The sequence below is a fragment of the Colobus angolensis genome, unplaced genomic scaffold (assembly GCF_000951035.1).
Source record: "Colobus angolensis palliatus isolate OR3802 unplaced genomic scaffold, Cang.pa_1.0 Scaffold259, whole genome shotgun sequence".
Classification (NCBI taxonomy): domain Eukaryota; kingdom Metazoa; phylum Chordata; class Mammalia; order Primates; family Cercopithecidae; genus Colobus; species Colobus angolensis.
This window is the reverse complement of record NW_012115810.1, coordinates 5,008,154-5,032,300: the sequence shown is the minus strand read 5'-3', so window position 1 is coordinate 5,032,300 and position 24,147 is coordinate 5,008,154. Positions and strand designations below refer to the sequence as shown.

The following is a 24,147-nucleotide window of genomic DNA, read 5'->3' as shown; positions in this document are numbered from 1 at the left end:
ATCCAGCAGCACATCAAAAAGCTTATCCACCATGATCAAGTGGGCTTCATCCCTGGGATGCAAGGCTGGTTTAATATACACAAATCAATAAACGTGATCCATCAAATAAACAGAACCAACGACAAAAACCACATGATTATCTCAACAGAGGCAGAAAAGGCCTTTGACAAAATTCAACAACCCTTCATGCTAAAAACTCTCAATAAACTAGGTATTGATGGAATGTATCTCAAAATAATAAGAGCTATTTATGGCAAACCAAAAGCCAATATCATACTGAATGGGCAAAAACTGGAAGCATTCCCTCTGAAAACTGGGACAAGACAAGAATGACCTTTCTGACCACTCCTATTCAACATAGTGTTGGAAATTCTGGTCAGGGTAATCAGGCAAGAGAAAGAAATAAAGGGTATTGAACTAGGAAATGAGGAAGTCAAATTGTCCCTGTTTGCAGATGACATGACTGTATATTTAGAAAACCCCATCATCTCAGCCCAAAATCTCCTTAAGCTGATAAGCAACTTCAGCAAAGTCAGGATGCAAAATCAATGTGCAAAAATCACAAGCATTCCTATACACCATTAACAAACAAACAGAGATCCAAATCATGAGTGAACTCCCATTCACAATTGCTACAAAGAGAATAAAATACCTAGGAATCCGACTTACAAGGGATGTGAAGGACCTCTTCAAGGAGAACTACAAACCACTGCTCAACGAAATAAAAGAGGACACAAACAGGCTCGTCACGGTGGCTCATGCCTGTAATCCCAGCACTTTGGGAGGCCAAGGCAGGTGGATCACGAGGTCAGGAGATCGAGACCATCCTGGCTAACACTGTGAAACCCCATCTCTACTAAAAATAAAAATAAAAAAAAATTAGCCAGGCATGGTGGTGGGCACCTGTAGTCCCAGCTACTCGGGAGGCTGAGGCAGGAGAATGGCATGAACCTGGGGGATGGAGCTTTCAGTGAGCGGAGATGGTGCCACTGCACTCCAGCCTGGGTGACAGAGCGACACTCCGTCTCAAAAAAAAAGAGGACACAAATGGAAGAACATTCCATGCTCATGGGTAGGAAGAATCAATATCATGAAAATGGTCATACTGCCCAAAGTGATTTATAGGTTCAATGCCATCCCCATTAAGCTACTAATGACTTTCTTCACAGAATGGGAAAAAACTACTTTAAAGTTCTTATGGAACCAAAAAAGAGCCTGCATTGCCAAGACAATCCTAAGCAAAAAGAACAAAGCTGAAGGCATCATGCTACCCAACTTCAAACTATACTACAAGGCTACAGTAACCAAACAGCATGGTACTGGTACCAAACCAGATATATAGACCAACTGAACAGAATAGAGGCCTCAGAAATAACACCACACATCTACAACCATCTGATCTTTGACAAACCTGACAAAAACAAGAAACGGGGAAAGGATTCTCTACTTAATAAATGGTGCTGGGAAAATTGGCTAGCCATATATAGAAAGCTGAAACTGGATCCCTTCCTTATACTTTATACAAAAATTAATTCAAGATGGATTAAAGACTTAAATGTTAAACCTAAAACTATAAAAACTCTAGAAGAAAATCTGGGCAATACCATTCAGGACATAGGCATGGGCATGGACTTCATGACTAAAACACCAAAAGCAATGGCAACAAAAGCCAAAATAGACAAATGGGATCTAATTAAACTAAAGAGCTTCTGCACGGTAAAAGAAACTACCATCAGAGTGAATAGGCAACCTACAGAGTGGGAGAAAATTTTTGCAATCTACCCATCTGACAAAAGGCTAATATTCAGAATCTACAAAGAACTCAAACAAATTTACAAGAAAAAAACAAACAACCCCATCAAAAAGTGGGCAAAGGATATGAACAGACACTTCTCAAAAGAAGACATCTATGCAGCCAACAGACACATGAAAAAATGCTCATCATCACTGGCCATCAGAGAAATGCAAATCAAAACCACAATGGGATACCATCTCACACCAGTTAGAATGGTGATCATTAAAAAGTCAGGAAACAACAGGTGCTGGAGAGGATATGGAGAAATAGGAACACTTTTATATTTGTTGGTGGGAGTGTAAATTAAACCATTGTGGAAGACAGTGTGGCGATTACCCAAGGATCTAGAACTAGAAATACCATTTGACCCAGCCATCTCATTACTGAGTATATACCCAAAGGATTATAAATCATGCTACTATAAAGACACATGCACACGTATGTTTATTGCAGCACTATTCACAACAGCAAAGACTTGGAACCAACCCAAATGCCCATCAATGATAGACTGGATTAAGAAAATGTGGCACATATATACCATGGAATACTATGCAGCCATAAAAAAGGATGAGTTCATGTCCTTTGCAGGGACATGGATGAAGCTGGAAACCATCATTCTCAGCAAACTATCACAAGAACAGAAAACCAAACACTGAATGTTCTCATTCATAGGTGGAAATTGAACAATGAGATCACCTGGACACAGGGCGGGGAACATCACACACTGAGGTCTGTCAGTGACTGGGGGAAGGATAGCATTAGGAGAAATACCTAATGTAATTGATGAGTTGATGGGAGCAGCAAACCAACATGGCACATGTATACCTGTGTATCAAACCTGCACTTTGTGCATATGTACCCTAGAACTTAAAGTATTAAAAAAAAAAGTTGAACACTTATGTCCACACAAAATCCTGTACATAGATGTTTATACCTGCTTTATTCATAATTGCCAAAACTAGAAGCCACCAAGATGTCCTTTAGTAGGTGAATAGGTTAAAAAGAAAAAAAAGCTGTGGTGTATTCATCAAATGAAACATGATTCAGAGCTACAAAGAAATGAGTTATCAAGCTATGAGAAGATGGAGGAAGTTTAAATGCATATTATTAAGTGAAAGAAGCCAATCTGAAAAGGCTACATATGGTAGTTGGTATGGTTTGGATTTGTGTCTTCGCCCAAATCTCATGTTGAATTGTAATCCCCAATGTTGGAGAAGGGGCCTGGTTGGAGGTGATTGGATCATGGGGGCAAAGTTTCCCCTTGCTGTTCTCGTAATAGTGAGTGAACTCTCATGAGATCTGGTTGTTTAAAAGCATGTAGCAACTCCCCCTTCTCTCTTCCCCCTTCTCCATGCCTGCTTTTCCCTCACATTCTTCCATGATTTTAAGTTTCCTGAGACCTCCCCAGCCATGCTTCCTGTATAGCCTGCAGAACTCTGAGTCAATTAAACCTCCTGTCTTTATAAGTTACCCAGTTCTGGGTAGTTCTTTATAGCAATGTGAGAACAGACTAATACAGTAGCATTTCTACTATATGGCATTCTGGAAAAGGCAAAACTGTGGAGCCAGTAAAAAATGAGTGGTTGCCAGAGGTTGGGGGTCAGTAAGAGAGGGAGGAACAGGCTGAGCACAGAGAAGTTTTAGAGCAGTGAAACTACTCTGTATGATACTACAAAGGTGGATGCATAATAATCGTACATAACTCCTAAAGTGTACAACACCAAGAGTGAACCCTAATGTAAACTCTGGACTTTGGGTGATAATGATGTATCAATGTAGGTTCATCAGTTATGACAAACATTCTACTGTGGTGGGAGATGATGATAATAGGGAAGGCTATACATTTATGGAGACAAGAGGTATATGGGAAATCTCTCTATACCTTCTACTCAATTTTGCTGTGAACCTAAAACTGCTCAAAAAATTTGCTTTTAAAAATTAAGAATTTTCTTCTCAAAAGATGCCTTTAAGAGTATGAGAAGGAGGCACTGAGTGGAAGGAAAATACCTGTGGTACATGCATCTAACCAAGGACATGGGGCCAGAATATCTAAACGATTCTACATAGCAATAAGAAGAAGGCATCTTAATAAAAATGGATATGCAAGTGGCAAATCAGTATGTGAAGTGTTCAACATCAGTCATCTCTAGAGGAAAATACATTAAAACCACAATGAGATGCCACTGTGCACTCACTTCACTAGAATGGCTAAAATTTAAAAAAAAAAACTGACGATGCTCTCATACACTTGTAGTAGAAGTGTAAATTGGTACAACTGTTTTGGAAAACTAGTTGGCAGTAACGACTAAAGCTGAACATAAGCACACTCTATGACCTAGCAATTCTACTCCTAGGTCTAGCCCCCCAATAGAAATGGGCCAACAGAATGTATGACTATTCCAAGACAAATGCATAGAGAAGGATTCATTGTTGTTGTCATCGAGGGGATGCTTCCGGGTAATTAACATGCCACTTAAATTGCAGAAAGTGCAGGTAATTCTGAAAGGGGCTCAGTTCTGTTGGGTATTTGACCACAAAGAGTCATCAGCTCCTAATGGATTCCTCTACCTGAGGACAAAGCCAAGGGAGGTGTAGACCGGCAGACTCCTTGGCTCTCACAGGAATCTCATCTGCTTCTTTCTATGTCTCTCCCCTTCCTCAAGAGTTGCAGTTGCCAACTCAGGGGCCTTACAACAGTATTGAGAGGTCCTCACGAGACTTTTGACATCCCCAAGCACCTCCTGCATCCTCAGAAACCCAAGGCTCTTGGAGAGACCTTGTTATAGCCTTGGAATAGTGGCAGGAATGCATGGGGAGTGGACCACATTGCTTTTTACCTACTCTAGGGCTTGTTGGCTCAGGGAACCCTCAGTTTAGACAAAGCTAAAAGTACCCCAAACCTGTCTCCTACCACTACCTGCTTCCAAATAAGGTCACATTCTGTGGTACTGGGCATTAGATCTTTAACATATTTTTTAAAGGGGGAGCCTGACATGATTCAACCCATAACACTGGACTAGGGTTCTTTTGATTTCTTTAACCTAAAGCCTTAGTTTTAACTGGACAGGTAAGTACCTTGTCCAGTCACAGATGGAATACATGGTAGAAATAGGTCTTGACTCTATAGCCACTGTTCACTCTTCTCCACCAGGCCTCTGCCAGAGAAACTAGTGCAAATGCCAGCAGCAAGTGAGGGTGAGAATCTTATTAGAAATTTAAGATAATGTCACATATATATACACATGCCTATGTCTCTATATGGACTTAGAGATTATAGAACACTTATTATAAGGATTTAGAGATTATGGAGCACTTTTCTACCCAGAGGAAAAAGAAAAGGAGAAAAAGGGTTGTGGCTGTAATGACTTTCAAACTCAAAGGCTAGATTTTGAAAGAAATGTAGGAAGTAGCAAAAGCACAGAGGCAAAAAAAAAAAAAAAAAATCCTAGGGGAATGTATTGTGCTACTTATCTGGTCAAAGAAAAACAGCTCTTTGCTGGCAAAGCCTCGCTTTCATGGAGCCGTGTGCTTCTTCCAGAGCTAGGGGCGGACTGGGTTTGCTGAAATGAGTCCTTCTTCAGAAGGCTTTCTTCCCATGAGGTCTTTCATTCTTGTGGGGTTTTATTCTGCTGGTTCTCAGGTTCATTATCAGTAAATGCAGGGCTTCCAGTATTATGCAAAAGTTTACCCCCAGGCTCAACTGTGTTACTAGGACACCCAAGATTCCAAAAAGAACATGTAATTGTTCCTGGCACAAGGGTAGCATGAATGTCTGTCTCCGGATTGCATGATATCTGCTTTGCCTTCAGGCTTTCCATTGTCAGCATTCCATAGGCAGACAGGTAGCGGTGGGAGTGTGCTAATTAGATCAGGTGCTTGATCTTGAAGTCTGCCCTAGCAATGACTAGGTAGTCAGCATCGGAACTTTTGAGCACTACCTGTCTTTCTCCCAGTCTGCCCAGAATGTAATTATCTTGTCAGCCAAGAAGCTGGAGCACACAGCTGAGCGAGTGCTCGGCAGCAGTAACAGAGTGATAAGGGAAGACAAATGGACCCACCGTGCATGACTGTTCTGAGACAAACAAATGTACAGAAAGGCATTGGAGAATGGAGACTTAGAGAACAAAGAGGCTGCAATGAGTATTTTGTTCCTAAGGATACTTCATATCTTCTCTTAATAAGATTACCTTGCCTTTGGAGAGGAATTGCAGACCTTTGCTGACTAATTCAAGTCCCAAAGCTTTAGAAAGCTCTTTTAAAATAGGAAGCAATGTGGGGCTTAGTAGCAGCCTATGTGCTTTGCAGGCCAAACGGTAGGTAATAAAACTTTGAAGGATGACTAGTAGGAAGGGAATGAAGGAGACGAGGAAATAGCAAGTAGGTGTATGTGCAAGGACTGCAAAAGAGGTTTCAGCTCTTGATATTTGAAGTGTGACTTGTGGACTGACAGCAGCAATATCATCTGGAAGCTTGTTAGAAATGCAGACTCTCGGTCGGGCACGGTGGCTCACGTTTGTAATTCCAGCACTTTGGGAGGCCAAGGCGGGTGGATCACGAGGTCAATAGATAGAGGCCATCCTGGTCAACATGGGGAAACCCCGTCTCTACTAAAAATACAAAAATTAGCTGGGTGTGGTGGCGTGCGCTTGTAGCCCCAGCTACTCAGGAGGCTGAGGCAGGAGAATTGCTTGAACCCAGGAGGCGGAGATTGCAGTGAGCTGAGATTGCACCATTGCACTCCAGCCTGGGCAATAGAATGAGATTCCGTCTCAAAAAAAAAAAAAAAAAAGAAAGAAAAGAAAAGAAATGCATACTCTCAGACCCCAGCCCAGACCTCTTGAACGAGAGTCTGAATTTTAAGAGGCCCCCATCCCCCAGGTTGATTGGATACACCAGTTAAAAAGGGGGGAAAAAAAGCAAAAACCATTGGTGTCTGGGTCTCAGCCCCAGAGATACTGACTCAGTTGGATCAGGGAGTAGCCTACACATTGGGTTTGTTAGTAAAGCTCCCTACCTGATTCTAATGAGCACCCAAGTTTGAGAACTGCTGGTATAGAATAGTCTATCAGAGGGGTTGTAGTGATTTGGAAAATAAAGGTATTAGGTTTTTAAATCTATATACCCACAGTTTATCCAGGGTTTTCAGCCTGTCATACACCTCAGCCTCCTGAGTAGCTGGGGCTACAAGCGCACGCCACCACACCCAGCTAATTTTTGTATTTTTAGTAGAGACGGGGTTTCCCCATGTTGACCAGGATGGCCTCTATCTATTGACCTCGTGATTCACCCGCCTTGGCCTCCCAAAGTGCTGGAATTACAAACGTGAGCCACCGTGCCCGACCGAGAGTCTGCATTTCTAACAAGCTTCCAGATGATATTGCTGCTGTCAGTCCACAAGTCACACTTCAATATCTATATCCAGCAACATAAGTATTTTTGGATGCCTGCTACCCACAGAATAGCACCCTGTTTACTTCCCACTGCCTTCAAGATTGAAGGTCTGGTTTCTGCCTACGTCTCCCACTCCATCTCTTTCTACCCCTACTCACTCCAGGCCAACTGGCCTTTTCTCCTTTTCTCAAGCTCACTGGGAACTGAGTCCTTTGCTTTCTCAGGGCCTTTGCACATGCCTTTGCCTCTTGAAAACTCCTCAGCCTTCAGCTTGCTTCCTCATTATCATTTCTGGAAAGGCACCTTCCATGAAAATTCTATCCACGGAAAGTCTCACTTTCTTCCCCTTAATTATGGTCCATGGCTGCACACTATTCTTTTCCATTTCTTCAATAACACTATTAAAAGTTGTAATTGGTTGTTTTTCATTAATTGTTTCTTGTCTATTTCCCCCGACTAGTCCACGAGGACAAAACAGGGTCTTTTTTTATTCTCCTCTATACTCCTAGGGCCTTGTCCAGTGCTTGGCACATGGAAAACACATAAATATTTGTAGAATGAACAAACAAAGGCAGGGATTGGCTATGTCTCACGGGCCATATTTGGCCTGTTGCTTGTTTTTGTAAATAACTATGCTCATTTATTTACGTATTGTCCATGGCTGCTTTCATGCTACAATGAGAGTTGACAAAACTGTGTGGCCACAATGCCTAACTTACTATTTGACCCTTTGTAGATAGGCTGCCAGATAAAATACAGAATGCTCAGATAAATTGGAAAGCAGAGAAACAATGAAAAATTTTTAGTGTACCTGTGGTCCAAATATTGCATGGGACATATTTATACTACTAATAATTTGTTCCTTACTTGACATTTGAATTTAACTGGATCTCCTGGATTTTTATGTGCTGAATCCGAAAACCCTATAGAAAAAAGTGTGCCAAATCTTGAATTCATAAATAATTACCTCAACTGTTCAAGCTCAACAAATGATTCCAAAATTTTCTGTTTACTTTCTGAAGATTCAATACTGCCAACACAACAAAATATTAAACTATGTTATCATTAATACTAGTCCCTTGGTAGGATATTTGGGGCTCTTTTGGATAATCAGGCATAAAATGAAAATAGATAATACTCTTAAACTCTTCTGATGTCCAGGGGGCTGTCAGTTTCACTTGTCCTTTTGTGCCTTGATGACATATGTGATTATTTCAAAGGCTATGCCATGTGGAAAATGCTTGGTTGCTGTTAGACTCCGGCATAGTGATACAAGCTGGGTGAGCTCCCTTCAAACTTACAGTCCGGTCCAGCCTCACACAGTGTGGCCAACCGCAACCATAGGAAAGACTTCAGAGGATACATGGGTAATTGAATTAGGCAGGAGTCCCTTTGTGCTGTGAGACCCAGATAAAGTGGAGAAGGGGAATTACACAGCTTTCAGCAGTTAGCTGAAAGAGAGGAGTTTTGTACACAGATGTCAAAGTCTTCACCAAAGGGGCACTTTCAGGGATAAGAAAACGAAACTAGAAATAATTTGTTGGTCCTCTTAATGTAAAAAAGTAACTAAGTATCATGTGAATATGTAAAAAGCAACCCAGGAGGTAAAAATGCAGTACTTGCACAGGTTTTGGGCTGCTGGTGGGAAAGGACAAGTTTGCTTTTATTTTAAAAGTAGACACCTATAAGTATGGCAACTATAGGCTCAGAATTTTGTAGGATGATTTTGATTTCATATAGTTATTCTTATCAATAAAAATTTTGATGTATAACTACACGTAATTTAATTTATATGTCTTTATAAGACTATACATATATAAACATTCAAAAAATTTGAATATACTTAATTGTACAATATTATACCAGTTAGTCTAAGTGTGTAAATATATGCAAAGAAAATAAGAAAAACTTACTTTTTTTTTTTTTTTTTTGAGACAGAGTCTCACTCTGTCACCCAGGCTGAAGTGCAGTGGCATGATCTCAGCTCACTGCAACCTCCACCTCCCAGGTTCAAGAGATTCTCCTGCCTCAGCCTCTCAAGTAGCTGGGACTAGAGGCACATGCCACCACACTTGGCTAATTTTGTATTTTTAGTGGAGACGGGATTTCACCATGTTGGCCAGGCTGTTCTTGAACTCCTGACCTCAAGTGGTCCACCCACCTTCCAAAGTGCTGGGATCAGAGGCGTGAATGAACCACCATGCTCCACCAGAAAAACTTATTCTAAAATGTCAATAGTGTTAGCTATGTCTGAGTGGTGAGTTTATGAGTGATCTTTGTTTTCATCTTTGGGTTTTCTGTATTGCTCTTCACTTTTCTTTTTGCAAATAGTATATATTAGTTTTATAATCAAAAAAAGAATAATTTAAAGTTTTGTTTTGTTTTGGCCATACTTCCACATTACATTGCTGGTGGGAGAGTAACTGATAAAACTACTTTGGAAAGCAATTTGGACAAAGTCAGTAAAATTACAGATGCCATTTCCCTGCAACCTGGGGATTTCACTCCTCAATAGAGCATATGTGTGCAAAGATGTGCGTGGCTGCAACATTTGTAATGCTGCACAATCAGAAGTGACCTGACGCCCTCACTTGCAGAATGAACACATTGTCCATAATACTGTGAATGGAGCGTGCATAGCAGTGGGTGGAGTAAACTATAGCTATACGTATCTCCATGGACAAGCCTCAAAAACAGAGCATTGAGCTTAACAATGTTTTAATACCTGGCAGATGAACCAATAGATAAATTACCTATAAATGGCAGAGTGCTTCAAGTGCTTAATGCTACAGAACTAACACTTAAAAATGGCTAAAATGTAAAGTTTATGTTATATGTATCTCACCATAATAAGAAAATATAATAAAAAACCCCAAATATTTAACATTCAGTCAAAAAGCAAATGGTAAAAATAATATGTACAGCATGAAATTAAGCTTATGAGCCAAAACTACATAATTAGTTATGGACATATATATATATATATACACACACATTTTTAATAGCACAAAAAACAAATGTGAGATGACAAATACTAAGTTCAGGATACTGGTTACCTCTGTAGAAGGAGAAGGGAACTAGACCAGAGTTGGGCAGTTACACAGCATGCAACTGGATCTGGGATGTTTCATTTGCTTAAAAAATCTAAAGCAAGTATGGTAGCAAAATGTTATAATGCGAGAAAACTGGCAATAAGTATGTGAGTGTTTATTTATTATTATTGTTATTATCTGTTGCCCACGCTGGAGTACAATGGTGCGATCTTGGCTCACTGCAACCTCTGCCTCCCAGGTTCAAGTGATTCTCCTGCCTCAGCCTCCCGAGTAGCTGGGATTACAGGCACATGCCACCACACCTGGCTAATGTTTTGTATTTTTAGTAGAGACAGGGTCTTGCCATGTTGGGCAGGCTGCTCTTGAACTCCTGACCTGGGGTGATCCACCCACCTCAGCCCCCAAAGTGCTGGGATTACAGGCATGAGCCACTGCGCCCGTCTGGGTGTTTACTATGTTACTCTATTTTTCCATATGCTTGAACTGTATGATCATAATAAACCTATAGTCTTGGTCAGACCACGTGCCCCCAATTTCTCACTTTGATTGGAACCATAGATTGTGATTACCATAGATAGTAGCTGTTTTAGATATGCTGACCCAATGCATAATATTCCCTAGCTGTGTGGCCTGTTCTTACCACCCAGAGCTTAAACAACCCATGAGGCAGAATCCGAGTGTCTCTCTTTTTTCAAGTCTATGCATCTTTAAACTGCTCTCTTCATCCAAATTAACAGCAATAGGGAAGAACCCTAGATGAAGTATTTCCTGATCTTAAAGCACTCTGCAATTAATAGGGAATTCATCTATTGGTTTAGCTGTCAGGCAGCTCTGCTCCACCCTTGGGTTCTGTACTTTTTAAAGTTGGTTACTTAACCAGGAGCAGTGGCTCACACCTGTAATTCCAGCATTTTTGGGAGGTCGAGGTGGGTGGATCATTTGAGGTCAGGAGTTCGAGACCAGCCTGGCCAACATGGTGAAACCCTGTCTCTACTAAAAACATACAAATTAGCTGGGCGTGGTGGCACATGCCTGTAATCCCAGCTACTTAGGAGGCTGAGGCTGGAGAATCTCTTGAACCCAGGAGGCAGAGGTTGCTGTGAGCTGAGGTTGTGCCACTGTACTTCAGCCTGGGCAACAGAGGGAGACTCTGTCTCAAAAAAAAAAAAAAAAAAAAAAATAGTAACTTTATTTTAAAGTCTGCGTCTCTGGTGGTCTAGTGGTCTGCTTTTTCACTACAGCACCCCAGGTTCAAGTGTGAGTTCTCTCAGTGATTATGACTGTAGATTCAGATTACCTGGGTTCAGATCTTGGCTGTTACATGCAGTTTGCTTTGCTATTTTGGGTTCTTAGCCATAAGAGGGAGTTTAAATGATAAAATGAGTGCAAAATCCTGAACCCCCAGGCTGCCACCTAATAAGCTCTCGACAAACGTTCCCTATTACACTATTATTTTCATAGTCATAGTTGCATATCTTCTCTAGCCCTCACCCCTATCAAGTGAAAGACTTGGTCCAAATACCATGATACTGTTAGCATCAAAAGCAGTTTTATGATTGCTGATTAATTTGCTGCTCCTTATAAGAAAGATGGTGAATAGAAAAGAATAAAAACATTGACAGACATGAAAACTCTGACCCCTTGGCTGGAGTCTCTTTCCAGAACACAACTCTAAAATGCCCTCATTCTGTCTTTTAGGCAAACTATTAGTTTACAAGTCTGCTGATGCTCTCTGAGACTTCTTAAGTCAGACACTACATCTTATTCTCCTCTATAGTCACAAACTTCGGCCTAGTTCACGGGAGGTACTCATGATATGTTCGAGAAATGAAGGGATGAATGACTTGATATCCTGTGTGTTGTGTAAATCTCAAAGCATTTAGATCTTGCATTATTTAAATCACATTTTAGATCCGGCACAGTGGCTCACACCTGTAATCCCAGCACTTTGGGAGGCCGAGGTTTGTGGTTCACATGTGGCCAGGAGTTTGAGATCAGTTTGGTGAACTAACATGACGAAATCCTGTCTCTACTAAAAATACAAAAATTAGCTGGGCATGGTGGCGCACATCTGTAATCCTAGCTACTCGGGAGGCTGAGGCACGAGAATCACTTGAACCTGGGAGGTGGAGGGTGCAGTGAGCTGAGATCATGCCACTGCACTCCAGCCTGGGCAACAGAGTGAGACTCTGTCTGAAGAAAAAAAAAAAAATCTCATTTCATATTTCTGCAAGTATTGGCTTAATCAGGCATCTCATTAAGGTCCTGCTTCAAACCTGTACCTTTTTCTTTCTTGTGTTTACTTTCTCAATTTGAGGCTTTGAGTTCTTTAGAAGAAAAGTACTATGCGTGATCTAAGGAGTAACTGATGATTTTTCATGGTTAGGATTTATCAATTAGCTTGGAAAATACTCCCAACAACTGACTGATAATCTGAGGACATAAGGTTTATTTCCAAATCCTCCCTCTCTAAGGGATGTTTTCATTAACGAGGAAAGTGTAGGCAGCTGGCCCTCCTCAGTCTTTGTTCCCAGATACTATCAATTAAGGAGAAATGAAAATACTTTCCATTACACTTAAATAAAGAGCAATTTATTACCCACACGGAGATGTCTTATAATCCAGAAGTTGTCGTTTTCCTCCTAGATGATTTTATTTTTACTAAAATCATAAGTTTGGAATACTCCATCCACTACAGAATGAGATTGATAGGATAAAGAATATCTAGACTGTGCCCTAAAATTAGTTACATTACAGTTTACTAAACTTTGTTATTTGTGTGGAGATCATTGGAATTCATGGTAATTTCCCTCCTCCAGAATCAAGGTCATTGACTGTTGAGGCTGGAAGTCTTCCCACCCAGTCTTTTTATTTTCTAAAAACTGAGGCCAGAGAGATAAAGAGATTTCCACTGGAGCAAAATTGTTTTGATCTTTCCAACAGGAACATTATAAAACAAAACAATAATAGAACAGGCTAACAAATAGCAAAGGGGTCCAATTTTTATTTTCTTTCTCTATTTTCTCTGCCTGTTTTCCTCCCTTGCTGCAGTGAAAAGCTCAAAAGAACCAAGTAGAAGAAAGAAGAGGTAAAATAATAGCTGGGTTATTGATTCCTAAAAAATGGAAACTTATGTATGGTGGATAATTTCCACAAGCCACACAAGGACATCAGGTTCACGGCATATGTGGCTGCTCTTTATGTTTGTTTATAGATCTAATGGTCATCAGGTGGGTGCTTGCTCAGGGTGTTCCTTTTATGGCCCGCTAGAAGGCTGTGGAGCTTCTCCAACATGTTGGTCCTGAGGTTGATGGCAGAGTGTTCTTTCCTCATTGCCATCTGCGTCCAATGTGGGAGAGATGGAAGAAGGGACAGCCAGGGCTGCAGAAGTTCCTGGCAATGGTCAGGTGCCCCCCACTTGCTCTGTGCACATGGGCTTCCTCAATCTTAACAAGTATTTGTCACGTAAAATTCCAAGTCTTTCTCTCGACCCAATTTTAGAAAAGATGAAGTACTCTCATTACAATTTGTAATTCATTTCACAAAAGCTACTGAGAATCTACTGTGCTTCGAGAATTGGCCTAAACAGATGAGTGAGACCTGTTATTCTCCTCAAAGAGCTAATGATTGAGGGGTTTTTGTCTCCAGAGGAAAGGTCTCTTTGGCTGCATAAAAACCTGCTTGTACTCCCCTTCTCTCAGGCTTTAGAAACATTGCTTTGTCCTAATAGCCAAGAGATATTAATCAGTGGTCACAGAAGTTAGTGAGTAAACTGGAAGTACCAGTGTACTTCTTGTTTACTTTCTAATTGCTGTGTTTCAGCATTACATCACAAATACCAGGTCATATAATAATTATTGCTATTAACTTCACTAAAGTCATCTTTTCAAGCCAGATGTAGGTATTTTGAATAGATATAGGATATTTTGAAGCCTTGGAAATAGCCCACAGTGATTAACAATAAGTTTTGACAACGTCATAAAGAATATTGATTTAATTGCTTTTTATCTCAATAGCTCACTAGGAAAGAGAAACTATTCAAATAAGACAGTTAAGGTTTAGTGGCCTGATACTATCTATCGTAAATTAACAGTAAACATTTTAAAATAACAGAGGAAATATAAAAACTTTTTTTTAACTTGGGTAATTGAATCCTGATTCAAAATGGTAGTTAGCTCTAGAATGTAATATACTACCCACTGCTCAGTCTATTATCATCATTATCTTTTGAACCCTATAATTGGACAAACAGGAAACTATTCATCATAATAAGTTTATTCAAAAATATTCTGTTGGCTGGAGTCTGGGGTGCACACTACAGTCATACTGAACTGAAGGCAAAACTGCTTACTTTATGCGTTTCGCTGTTCATCTCTGTTACAACAATGTACAGGCACACTACACACCTGGGCAGTCCAAAGCCTCCTACCACAATCACTAAAAAACAGTCATTTTTCCTGCATTTCATGAGTGGGCAACATAAATTTAATTTGCTGCAGACAGGGCCTTCGTTGAACCTAAACCTGTACTGCCTGTGCAGGCAAGTAACTATGCTTAATATGTACCTTGGGCAAATAATTTTCCTTCTGGAATTTTCATGAGATCTAACCACCTAATCGCTTTATTTATTTCTATCACTGGTTTTTATTTTTCAGTGATTCTTCAGTAGCTACGTTCCTTATATCACAGTTATCCAAACATCAAATTGCACAGGACTCCTGCACACACAGGACTCCTAAAAGATGTGAATTGAAAGGCAACACAAGCCACTAGTGGACCGTTTTCAGTTTTCATTATCAATAAAAGGGAAGATCAGCATTTTTATGCTGCGTGAAGGCTTCAAGGACGTGCAATGTTGCTGTTATTATCCTTAGGCCAGGCTGCTGCCTGCCCCCCACTAATACAGATGGAATGATGAGCCCATCAAAATAAAAATAAAACAATGAAATGGTCAGAGTCATAGAGTGGGTGGCTGACCTGGACTGTCATATGACCCCCTGAAAATGTCCCTTTGAATTTAGTGAAGGCTGGATGGTAAAGACCACAGATCATGACAGAACATAAATTCACCTCATAATGAGATTAGAAGACAGGCAAAATCGATGTCCTGCTGTTACATTAGAGGCAGGCTCTAATCTGGCATTTTCCTCAGAAATGATAATTTCCCTTGCAACGGGGGAATCATGGATGCAACTAGCTTAAATCCGACAGATTCTGTTTTGCCATGTAGTGATTTTTCATCTTCCTCTGTCTTTTTAATAGTGGTTTTGGGGAGACGTATAAATGAGTTGTGAGTCTTAAAGACTATTACCAAAGTGAGTTATGGAAGTCTATGTTCATGATCATCAATCGCATTCCCTAGACTCCCCTTTGAAGAAAAGTCCTGTGCAACTCCTTCTCCCACTCCTAAACTGGAGCCTTGCTGTGGAGAAGGTGTTGTGACCCCCAGGGTCCTCTCACACTAGCCTTAAGGATCAAAGGCAGAATAGACTCACTATTGTATTTGAGGGTATTTAAAAAAAAGTCTCAGCTGCAACTCTACTACTTAAAACCACTGGAAACAAATATCACATACTAAAAAGCCTGAAGAAAATGCCCAGATCAGGTGAACCCACATGGTCTCTGTGTAGAACAAAGGTTTCAAGTATAGAGCTTGATTGCAAGGAACTTCCTTGGTTTGCAGCAGAAGGCAATCTCACCTGGGAGTACAATACCCTTCTCTCATTCAAAATGCAAGATAGCATCTCCTGCTGGATCCTTTCTACAGAACCTGATGCAAGTTCATGGGGCTGTACCGTCCTTAGTAGTGAGTGGCATTTAATCAAAGCCTTCTGTGACATAATCTGAGAGTTTCAGAAGCCCTGTGAAGTCACCAAGCAAGTTAAGAGGTCCTTTCAAAAGGAATGAGAGATCGAACTCTGTATTTAGGAGCATTTGACGCTTCTGCACAGAAGGCACAGACTATTTAATTTCTCTGCATTATTTTTAGGGCCTCTGCTAAAGACTCCTTACTTCTCTGTAAAACTATAGATTAGGAGTAAATCAATTCAGGGCATTTGACATATTACTTTTCCTAGGCTGGGAAAAAACCACAGAAATCTTTTTATGTGCATATGTCGTATTTTTTTGCAGTTTGCACAGTGGTTTGGGGACAGCACTTCATCTAATGAAACCGTTCCCTTTTTCCAGTTGATGCTTCCATTCAAACACTTGAGCTGCAAATCCAGCTGGTTTAAGTGATAAATTATTTTTTGGCCCCATATAATAAGTTTTTTCCTTTAACTTTCCACTTCTCAATAGCTTGTGTCTCTATGTGTGTCTTTTCTAAGTATCTAATTTGCAAATGCCAAAGAAGGTGAAGTCAATTCTCCTCCCACTCTTAAGATTTTCTCTGTTAACTCCCTCATCAGATGAAATAATTCAAGGGGACAGAGAATAAATTTTCTTTTAGGTAGGTGGTCCTATATTTGTTGATACTCTCCTCCAGTCTATCTATTTCATTTCCTTAACTCAGTCTCTCTCATCCCACCTTATCTGCTCCCCACACCCTACTGCACCTCGGTGTTTACAATTTAAATTGCAAGCACTAAATGAATCCACTTGGCCAAACGCCCAGTACATTTGGTATGTGTTAATGATTATCTAATGGTCTTCCCATGTGTTAAACTCACAGAGTTAATGTTAAAGTTTCATGTCACATAATCTCCTTGAAGGAATTTCCCAAGATATTTTTGCTTACCTCATATAAATGAACTTGTTCTTGGGTTACAGCGAAGATCAATAACACGTTGTTTTGTACCAGTTTATCAATGAGTTGTCCAATTGTTGGATATTCCTAAAATTAACATATATAATTTTGCATCATCTCAATAAAATAATGTAAATAAAGAAAGGAATATTGATTTCAAAGATATCTTTCTGAGTTTGGCATTTCAATGCTCACAGGCATTATAGCTCTATCACTCTAAGTAAACAAATACACAATTAGCATTATTCACGTAGTTGGTTTAATAATCTTTTTCTAAATCTTATAAATCCAATCAAGTCCTAAGAGTCAGTTCCTGTTGATGTGGTGTATCATGGTCTGCCACTTCTAAGAAGACCATTTGAAATTTATTTAAAGACTAACAGTGTGTCATATTTTCAAGGGTAGAGAAACATTTCTTTCCCTTCTAAGTGACACTTACCAGCAGGCTAGGGATGCTACAGTTGAGGGAGGGGCTGTTGGACTATGATATACGTGACTGAGGTGACTCCTTGTAGCTCTGAAACTCCTATTGGAATTGGATGAGGTGGAATGAGGGTTGCTGAGGTATGACATACTATGACATTCCTGTACTAATCCTTGGGTTTGGTTTTACTGCCTTTTTAATATCACAAGTTGGTTATATGGAATCCTGCAATATTTTCACAGGACAATTGAAAACTACATTGTACTTCTGTTCCATTGGCATATTCATTCTCAGTGATATGAGTACTTTACAAAAAATAAAAGAAGCTTAATTTTTACATTTGAATATGCACTTTACTTTTCAAGTTTGGAAAACATGATGTGCATTTGCCCATTATATGAATCTAAATGTGAATAAAGTACAAAGAGGAAACTCAAGTGAGGTACTAGCCTGCTAACAATTAAATTAAGAATATGTTGATTATGACAGAAGTCAGCCAAAGGGAGGAACACTGATAAATAAGCCTTCCTGTACACTGATACGGAATACTCACATATTCTCAGTACTACTGGAGTATTTTCATCTAAAGTCTTCTTTAGGCATAGGGTTCAAGTTGAGAGAAAAGTGTAGTTTTGCCTAAAATACTGCAATAAATTACCCAACTGCAAATTGCTGTGTCATATGTGATTTCCATCACGTTTGGATTTTTATTAATAGAAATACTAAATTGTATCCATTTCCTCTGCTTTTTAACTGCATAAAAATCCTTTATGCTGATGCCTAAATCCCTCCAGTGCCAGTCTCTCCTTATCTCCACGTTACCACACCCCTCAGCTGCTGTGCTAGTGTCACACCACATAGCCCTTCGTAGGTGAGTGAAGCTGGTTTTCTATTTGAATCAGATCTATTGGTTTAATTCCCACAACCATATTGTAAGTTCAAAGTCAGGAACCACCTTGTATTATTTTTTTGGCCTGAGGAATCTGGCCCAAGTTTTGAGTACACAGGAAGTGCTTAGAGGACCTGGGGGCTATGTTGCAGACAGGCATAGATATGGTCTCTGGCTTCTGTGGATTTGTTTCAACTTATTCAGAAAGAAGGACTTGAACATTTATTAGCTGAGAAGGTCATATTAGGCAATAGGTAGTGTTAGCTTTTATGATCTTGCCTCGTTCACAATGGAGCTTTTTGTGGAGCTTTTGAAAAGTTGCAAGAAAAGGGTAATGAAAAGGGGATCAATTTTCCAGTTTCTTCCCCCTCACTGACTAAAAGACAACATGTGGCTATCCTCACTAATATTGTGATATGAAAAGGCAGAGTATGTGATTAAAGAATATACACATTTGGGAAATACTATTGATCAAATGTTTGGGGAAAATATTCATGTTGAAATTTAGAAATTTAGGTCAAGGAATAGTAGTGAGTAATGAACTGTTAAGAGTTTTTAGAGAATAGCTTTCCAATTGACATTAGAATTCTGGGTTCCTGTCTCCCTCTTTCTCTCCTCTTGCACCCCCTCCCTCTCTCTTTCTCCCCCACCTACACCTCCACAGCATTGTTCTAAGAAGTCACTTAAATTCTCTGTACCATATTTCCCCAAGTGTTAAATGGGGAAAATGTGACAATTGCAGATTGCTGCTTCAGAAATCAAATCTATTTCTTTGTTTTCTTTCCTTCTTTTTGAGACAGAGTCTTGCTTTGTCGCCCAGGCTGGAGTGCTGTGGTGCGATCTTGGCTCACTGCAAGCTCTGCCTCCCAAGTTCACATCATTCTCCAGCCTCAGCCTCCCGAGTAGCTGGGATTACAGGTGCCCGCCACCGTGCTGGCTAATTTTTTGTATTTTTTAGTAGAGACGGGGTTTCACAGTGTTAGCCAGGATCGTCTTGATCTCCTGACCTCGTGATCTGCTGCCTTGGCCTCCCAAAGTGCTGGGATTACAGGCGAGAGCCAATGCGCCCGGCCTCTATTTCACACATTAGTTGGCACCCACTGTGTTCTAGGCACTGTGCTATCAGGAAACAGAGATAATAAACCAGGCCTGGCCCTGAGGATTGCACAAGAAAGAGAGATGTAAGAAAACGTATTTCTATGTAGAGATGCACAAGAACACATCTGCATATGCAACTGAAGGGAAAGACGATTGCTTCAGAGCCTACCAGAGGTCAACGAAGGCTCTCTGGGGACAGTAATGACTGAGCTGGCTTTTCAAGGATAATGAAGAGTTTCTCAGCAGGCTAGGAGGGAAGAATATTCCAGGCAGAGGGAATAACATGTGCACAAGCATGGCAGCCTCATGGTCTGTTCAGGAAAAGCGGTTGGATACATAGGGGTCTATTGAGAAGATCATGCATGTCCAAAGAGCTCTGAAATTTCTTCCTGGTTTTACGAAAGTCAGTTGTTTTCTTTGAATGTCACTAGCATTTTATAAATTACAAAAAACAAGCCAAAGGTTAATAAGCACCAACCAAGCCATACCTGACCAGTTGTTACCCATGGAACATGAAAGCATGGCATGATTCAGGGACCATCATTCACCACAAATCCTACATGGTTACTGTTCTGGTTTGGGTCCCTCATTTCTGAGGCCGTGGCTGAGAACAGAATGAGCTGCCTGTATTGCTTCAGGCTTTTTGAGAGGTTGGGGAGGTTCTGCGATCATGGGATTCATAGCACATCCAGCTTCCCACATGTCCCACCTCCCACTTATGCTCCGGTGGGAACCTCTAAGGATGCTGAGAATTGAACTGGGGCAACTTGTTAATCTCAAATTAGAAAATGTGCACGGCTTTCACCAAGGGTGAGTTATTTCACATGTATTACACCAGTTGTTGCTTCATTCTCCTACTTATAGCCCTGAAAACAGTACAGAGTGCAGGTTACACACCAAGACAGTTGACATGGAGTATTCATTCTTGCTGTCCAAGTGACAAAGCCCGTCATTAGGAATGACGATGCCTGCCAGTTTGCTGTCCATTCCAAAATGAGAATCAGCATCACTCACAAAGACCAGGAGGTGGAGGGAGTCATTCCGCCAACCAATTTTTTCCTACAGTGAGAAAGAAACATTTGTGTGATACTGGAGTGAGGCAGGCATTTATTGAGTGTGCATCAATTATGCTGGGACACATTTAAGTTATAAAAATAATATTGCTAGTCTATTTTAGCCTTTTTATCTATTGTGAATTGATCATATTAATGTTTTTAATAAAACATGAAATTCTGTGACATTTGCTTTTTCCTGGATAACATTTTCATATGATTTATGCTTCAGAAAAGCATAGCTCCACTACAATCAGTATTCAGTTGATCTTGACTTTTACATAGTTAAATTATTTTTACTATCCAGCTTTCAATTCTCCAAAAAAATTGAGCAGAGGAGGTCATAGATGGTCCCAAATCCAAATTGAAGCCAAACTCATGAAAATGCAATGTTAAAGGGGCTCAAAGTAAGCCTGTTTCATTAAAATGTCACCCAGCATCTAGGCACATATTTCTCTTTCTAACGATGTCATCCAAAAATTATAAACCTAATACAAGGACAAGCATTGCTTATGCAAGTGTGGCCCCAAGGTCCTGCTAATTAAAATTGTCTGTTGTTGGTGTTTAGTAAAGCCCTCCCCTTTCATTAATATTAGTTCAGGAACCAACTGGGTAAAAACGCATCCTGGCTGTTCCATCCCACCTTATTCCTTTCCTTCCTCCTCTAATTCCCTGGCCCTCCCACTTTCTAGGAGCTTCAGCCTTGTTTGTTTCCTGATATTTTCCATGAAGGGCTCTTGCCTAAAGACAGGGGAATCATTCTTGTGGATACCTGTCAGATAGTCAAGGAGGAGCAGTGTTCCTGTGATGTTGTAGAGACAGCACACTTCCAAAGCTTACTTTGTTGATTCAAAACAATAGCTATGTAGTCATATGTATGGACATATACTGATTCAAAGCATTTTAACTTTTTAAAATAAATGTTCTACCCTTGATTTTTTTATCATGATTAATCCAAAAACTAATCTGATCTTGATCTTCGAAAATTAATCATGCATAGCTATTGTTTCAACTAAATTTTCCCAACACAATGTTCTTAGATTATTCATCATAGGCATAAAGAACAGTCCCTATTTCAACATCATTTAATTAAACATTTGGCAAAAATTGTGTATTTTAAGAAAAATACGAAATGTAGAAATTTAGAGATCAAAGGAAAGGAAATTAGCTAATCTTTTTGAAGTAGAATTGTTAATAAGAGATGAACTTTATGTTAACAGAGTGAAACAGCACTCCTTTCAGCATACCTTACACACAGCAGCTTGCATAATTGCATCAAATCCACCTTCGGGTGTGTCGATATTAGCAGAAATTTTCTGATTCTTCACAATTTCATTGAATCTTTCAGCATCATTCGTCAATGGCAAAATGTGCTTGAATCCAAATGTAGGTAAACAGAAGTATGGAATACTACTGCAAAAGTAAGATGCAAAAATATTATTGATGAAATATAATGGATCTGATAGCTTAGCAACATTCTCTTAAATGAAGATTAGTTTTTCTCAAGGGCCTGACTCTATAACTCAGCTATGAATCTCACTGTTAAGGTTGTTGACATCATCCCCATATGTTGTTGACAACATAGCTAAAATGTTGACCATATTAGCTAACACTCATTTAGAGCTTATTGTGTGTCCTGCACTGGCTCAAACTCAGATAACAGATAATCAGGTGATCAGACTCCTGTGTGTGCGTGTGTGTGTGTCTGTGTGTGTGTAATCACTACCTTCTATGGGCTCCCAACCAAAATTCACCACTAAGTTTATATAATGACAATTCCTTTGTATTCTGATATCTCAGGCTGTCATCAAGTATGAATCACCCTGTAGCAAGACAATAGAGGAACCTGTCTTCTTTTTTCTCTGCTCCCTCCTGTACTCCCAGGTCTGCCTGCCAAGGGCCCAACAATTGTAGCAGCATTCTTGGTTTGAGAGTCCAACTCTACTGGGATTGAATAGACCAGCCTAGAAATAAAACCACTACTTAAAGTACAATGTTACGATGAAATCTGCACCAAAGATATTAAAGCAGAACACGAAGGGCTGATCATGAGTTCAGCCACATCGTTTTTTTTTTTTTTTTTTTTTGAGACGGAGTCTCGCTCTGCCACCCAGGCTGGAGTGCAGTGGCCAGATCTCAGCTCACTGCAAGCTCCACCTCCTGGGTTCACGCCATTCTCCTGCCTCAGCCTCCCGAGTCGCTGGGACTACAGGCGCCCGCGACCTTGCCCGGCTAGTTTTTTTGTATTTTTTTTTTTAGTAGAGACGGGGTTTCACCGTGTTAGCCAGGATGGTCTCGATCTCCTGACCTCGTGATCCACCCATCTCGGCCTCCCAAAGTGCTGGGATTACAGGCTTGAGCCACCGCGCCTGGCCCGAGTTCAGCCACATCTTATTTTGAAAGCAAGTTTCTAGCTGTGCATGAAACTTTGGGCAAGTTACTCAACACTTCTGAGCTTTGGATTTTAAAATGAGGATAATCGTATAGAGGATTCCAACTGAAATGACTTCCATTTCATACTTTTGTCTGTATTTTCACATGGACTTATTACCTTTGCAATAAGAAACTATATACCATATACTCATATATGTTTATGTGTGTGAACATAGAGGAAATTCATTCTAGCGTTTCTTTTTCTTTTTTTTTTTTTTGAGACCAAGTCTCGCTCTGTCGCCCAGGCTAGAGTGCAGTGGCACTATCTCAGCTCACTGCAAGTTCCCCTCCTGGGTTCACGCCATTCTCCCGCCTCAGCCTCCCGAGCAGCTGGGACTACAGGTGCCCGAAACCATGCCTGGCTAATTTTTTGTATGTTTAGTAGAGACGGGGTTTCACCGTGTTAGCCAGGATGGTCTCAATCTCCTCACCTCGTGATCTGCCCACCTCGGCCTCCCAAAGTGCTAGGATTACAGGCGTGAGCACCGCACCAGGCCCATTCTAGGATTTTTCTTTCTTTCTTTCTTTTTTTTTTTGGAGATGGAGTCTCATTCTGTTGCCCAGGCTGGAATGTGGTGGTGCCATCTCAGCTCACTGCAACTTCTGCCTCTTGGGTTCAAATGATTCTCCTGCCTTAGCCTCCCAAGTAGCTGAGATTACAGGCATGCACCACCACATCCAGCTTATTATTATTATCATCATCATCATCATCATTGTATTTTTAGTAGAGACAGGGTTTCGCCATGTTGGCCAGACTGGTCTCAAACTCTTGACCTCAGGTGATCTGCCCGCCTCGGCCTCCCAAGGGCTGGGATTACAGGTGTGAGCCACCACGCCCAGCCCATTCCAGCATTTTGTGCTTCAGTTTCCTCTTTTGAAAAACGACAATAAACTCACTATTGGTGTAAATTCAAAACAAAACAAAAAATACCACAGTATACATGAAATGATGTTAAAAAAATCCTTCAGCCGGGCACAGTGGTTCACGCCTGTAATCCCAGCACTTTGGGAGGCAGAGACAGGTGGATTACTTGAGGTCAGGAGTTCGAGACCAGCCAGACCAACATGGTGAAACCCTGTCTCCACTAAAAATACAAAAAAACCCAAAAAAATTAGCTGGGCATGGTGGCACACGCCTGTAATCCCAGCTACTTGGGAGGCTGAGGCAGCAGAATCACTTGAACCTGGGAGGCGGAGGTTGCAGTGAGCCAAGATTGCGCCATTGCACTCTAGCCTGGGTATCAAGAGTGAAAATCCGTCTCAA

The 24,147-nt window shown here is 40.6% G+C and overlaps 1 protein-coding gene across 3 annotated transcripts in view; it reads right to left on the bottom strand.

Annotated features, from left to right (window-relative positions):
* The window catches only part of ITGB6 (integrin, beta 6), an 85,812-nt gene that overhangs the window by 42,991 nt on the left and 18,674 nt on the right, over nt 1-24,147 (bottom strand). For all 3 annotated transcript variants that reach the window (XM_011947116.1, XM_011947115.1, XM_011947117.1), the window contains 3 exons: nt 21,698-21,863; nt 20,296-20,457; nt 16,979-17,074 (listed from right to left, as the gene is read on the bottom strand). In XM_011947116.1, the coding sequence (XP_011802506.1) occupies nt 16,979-17,074; nt 20,296-20,457; nt 21,698-21,863 (424 nt within the window). The remainder of the gene's footprint in view (nt 1-16,978; nt 17,075-20,295; nt 20,458-21,697; nt 21,864-24,147) is intronic.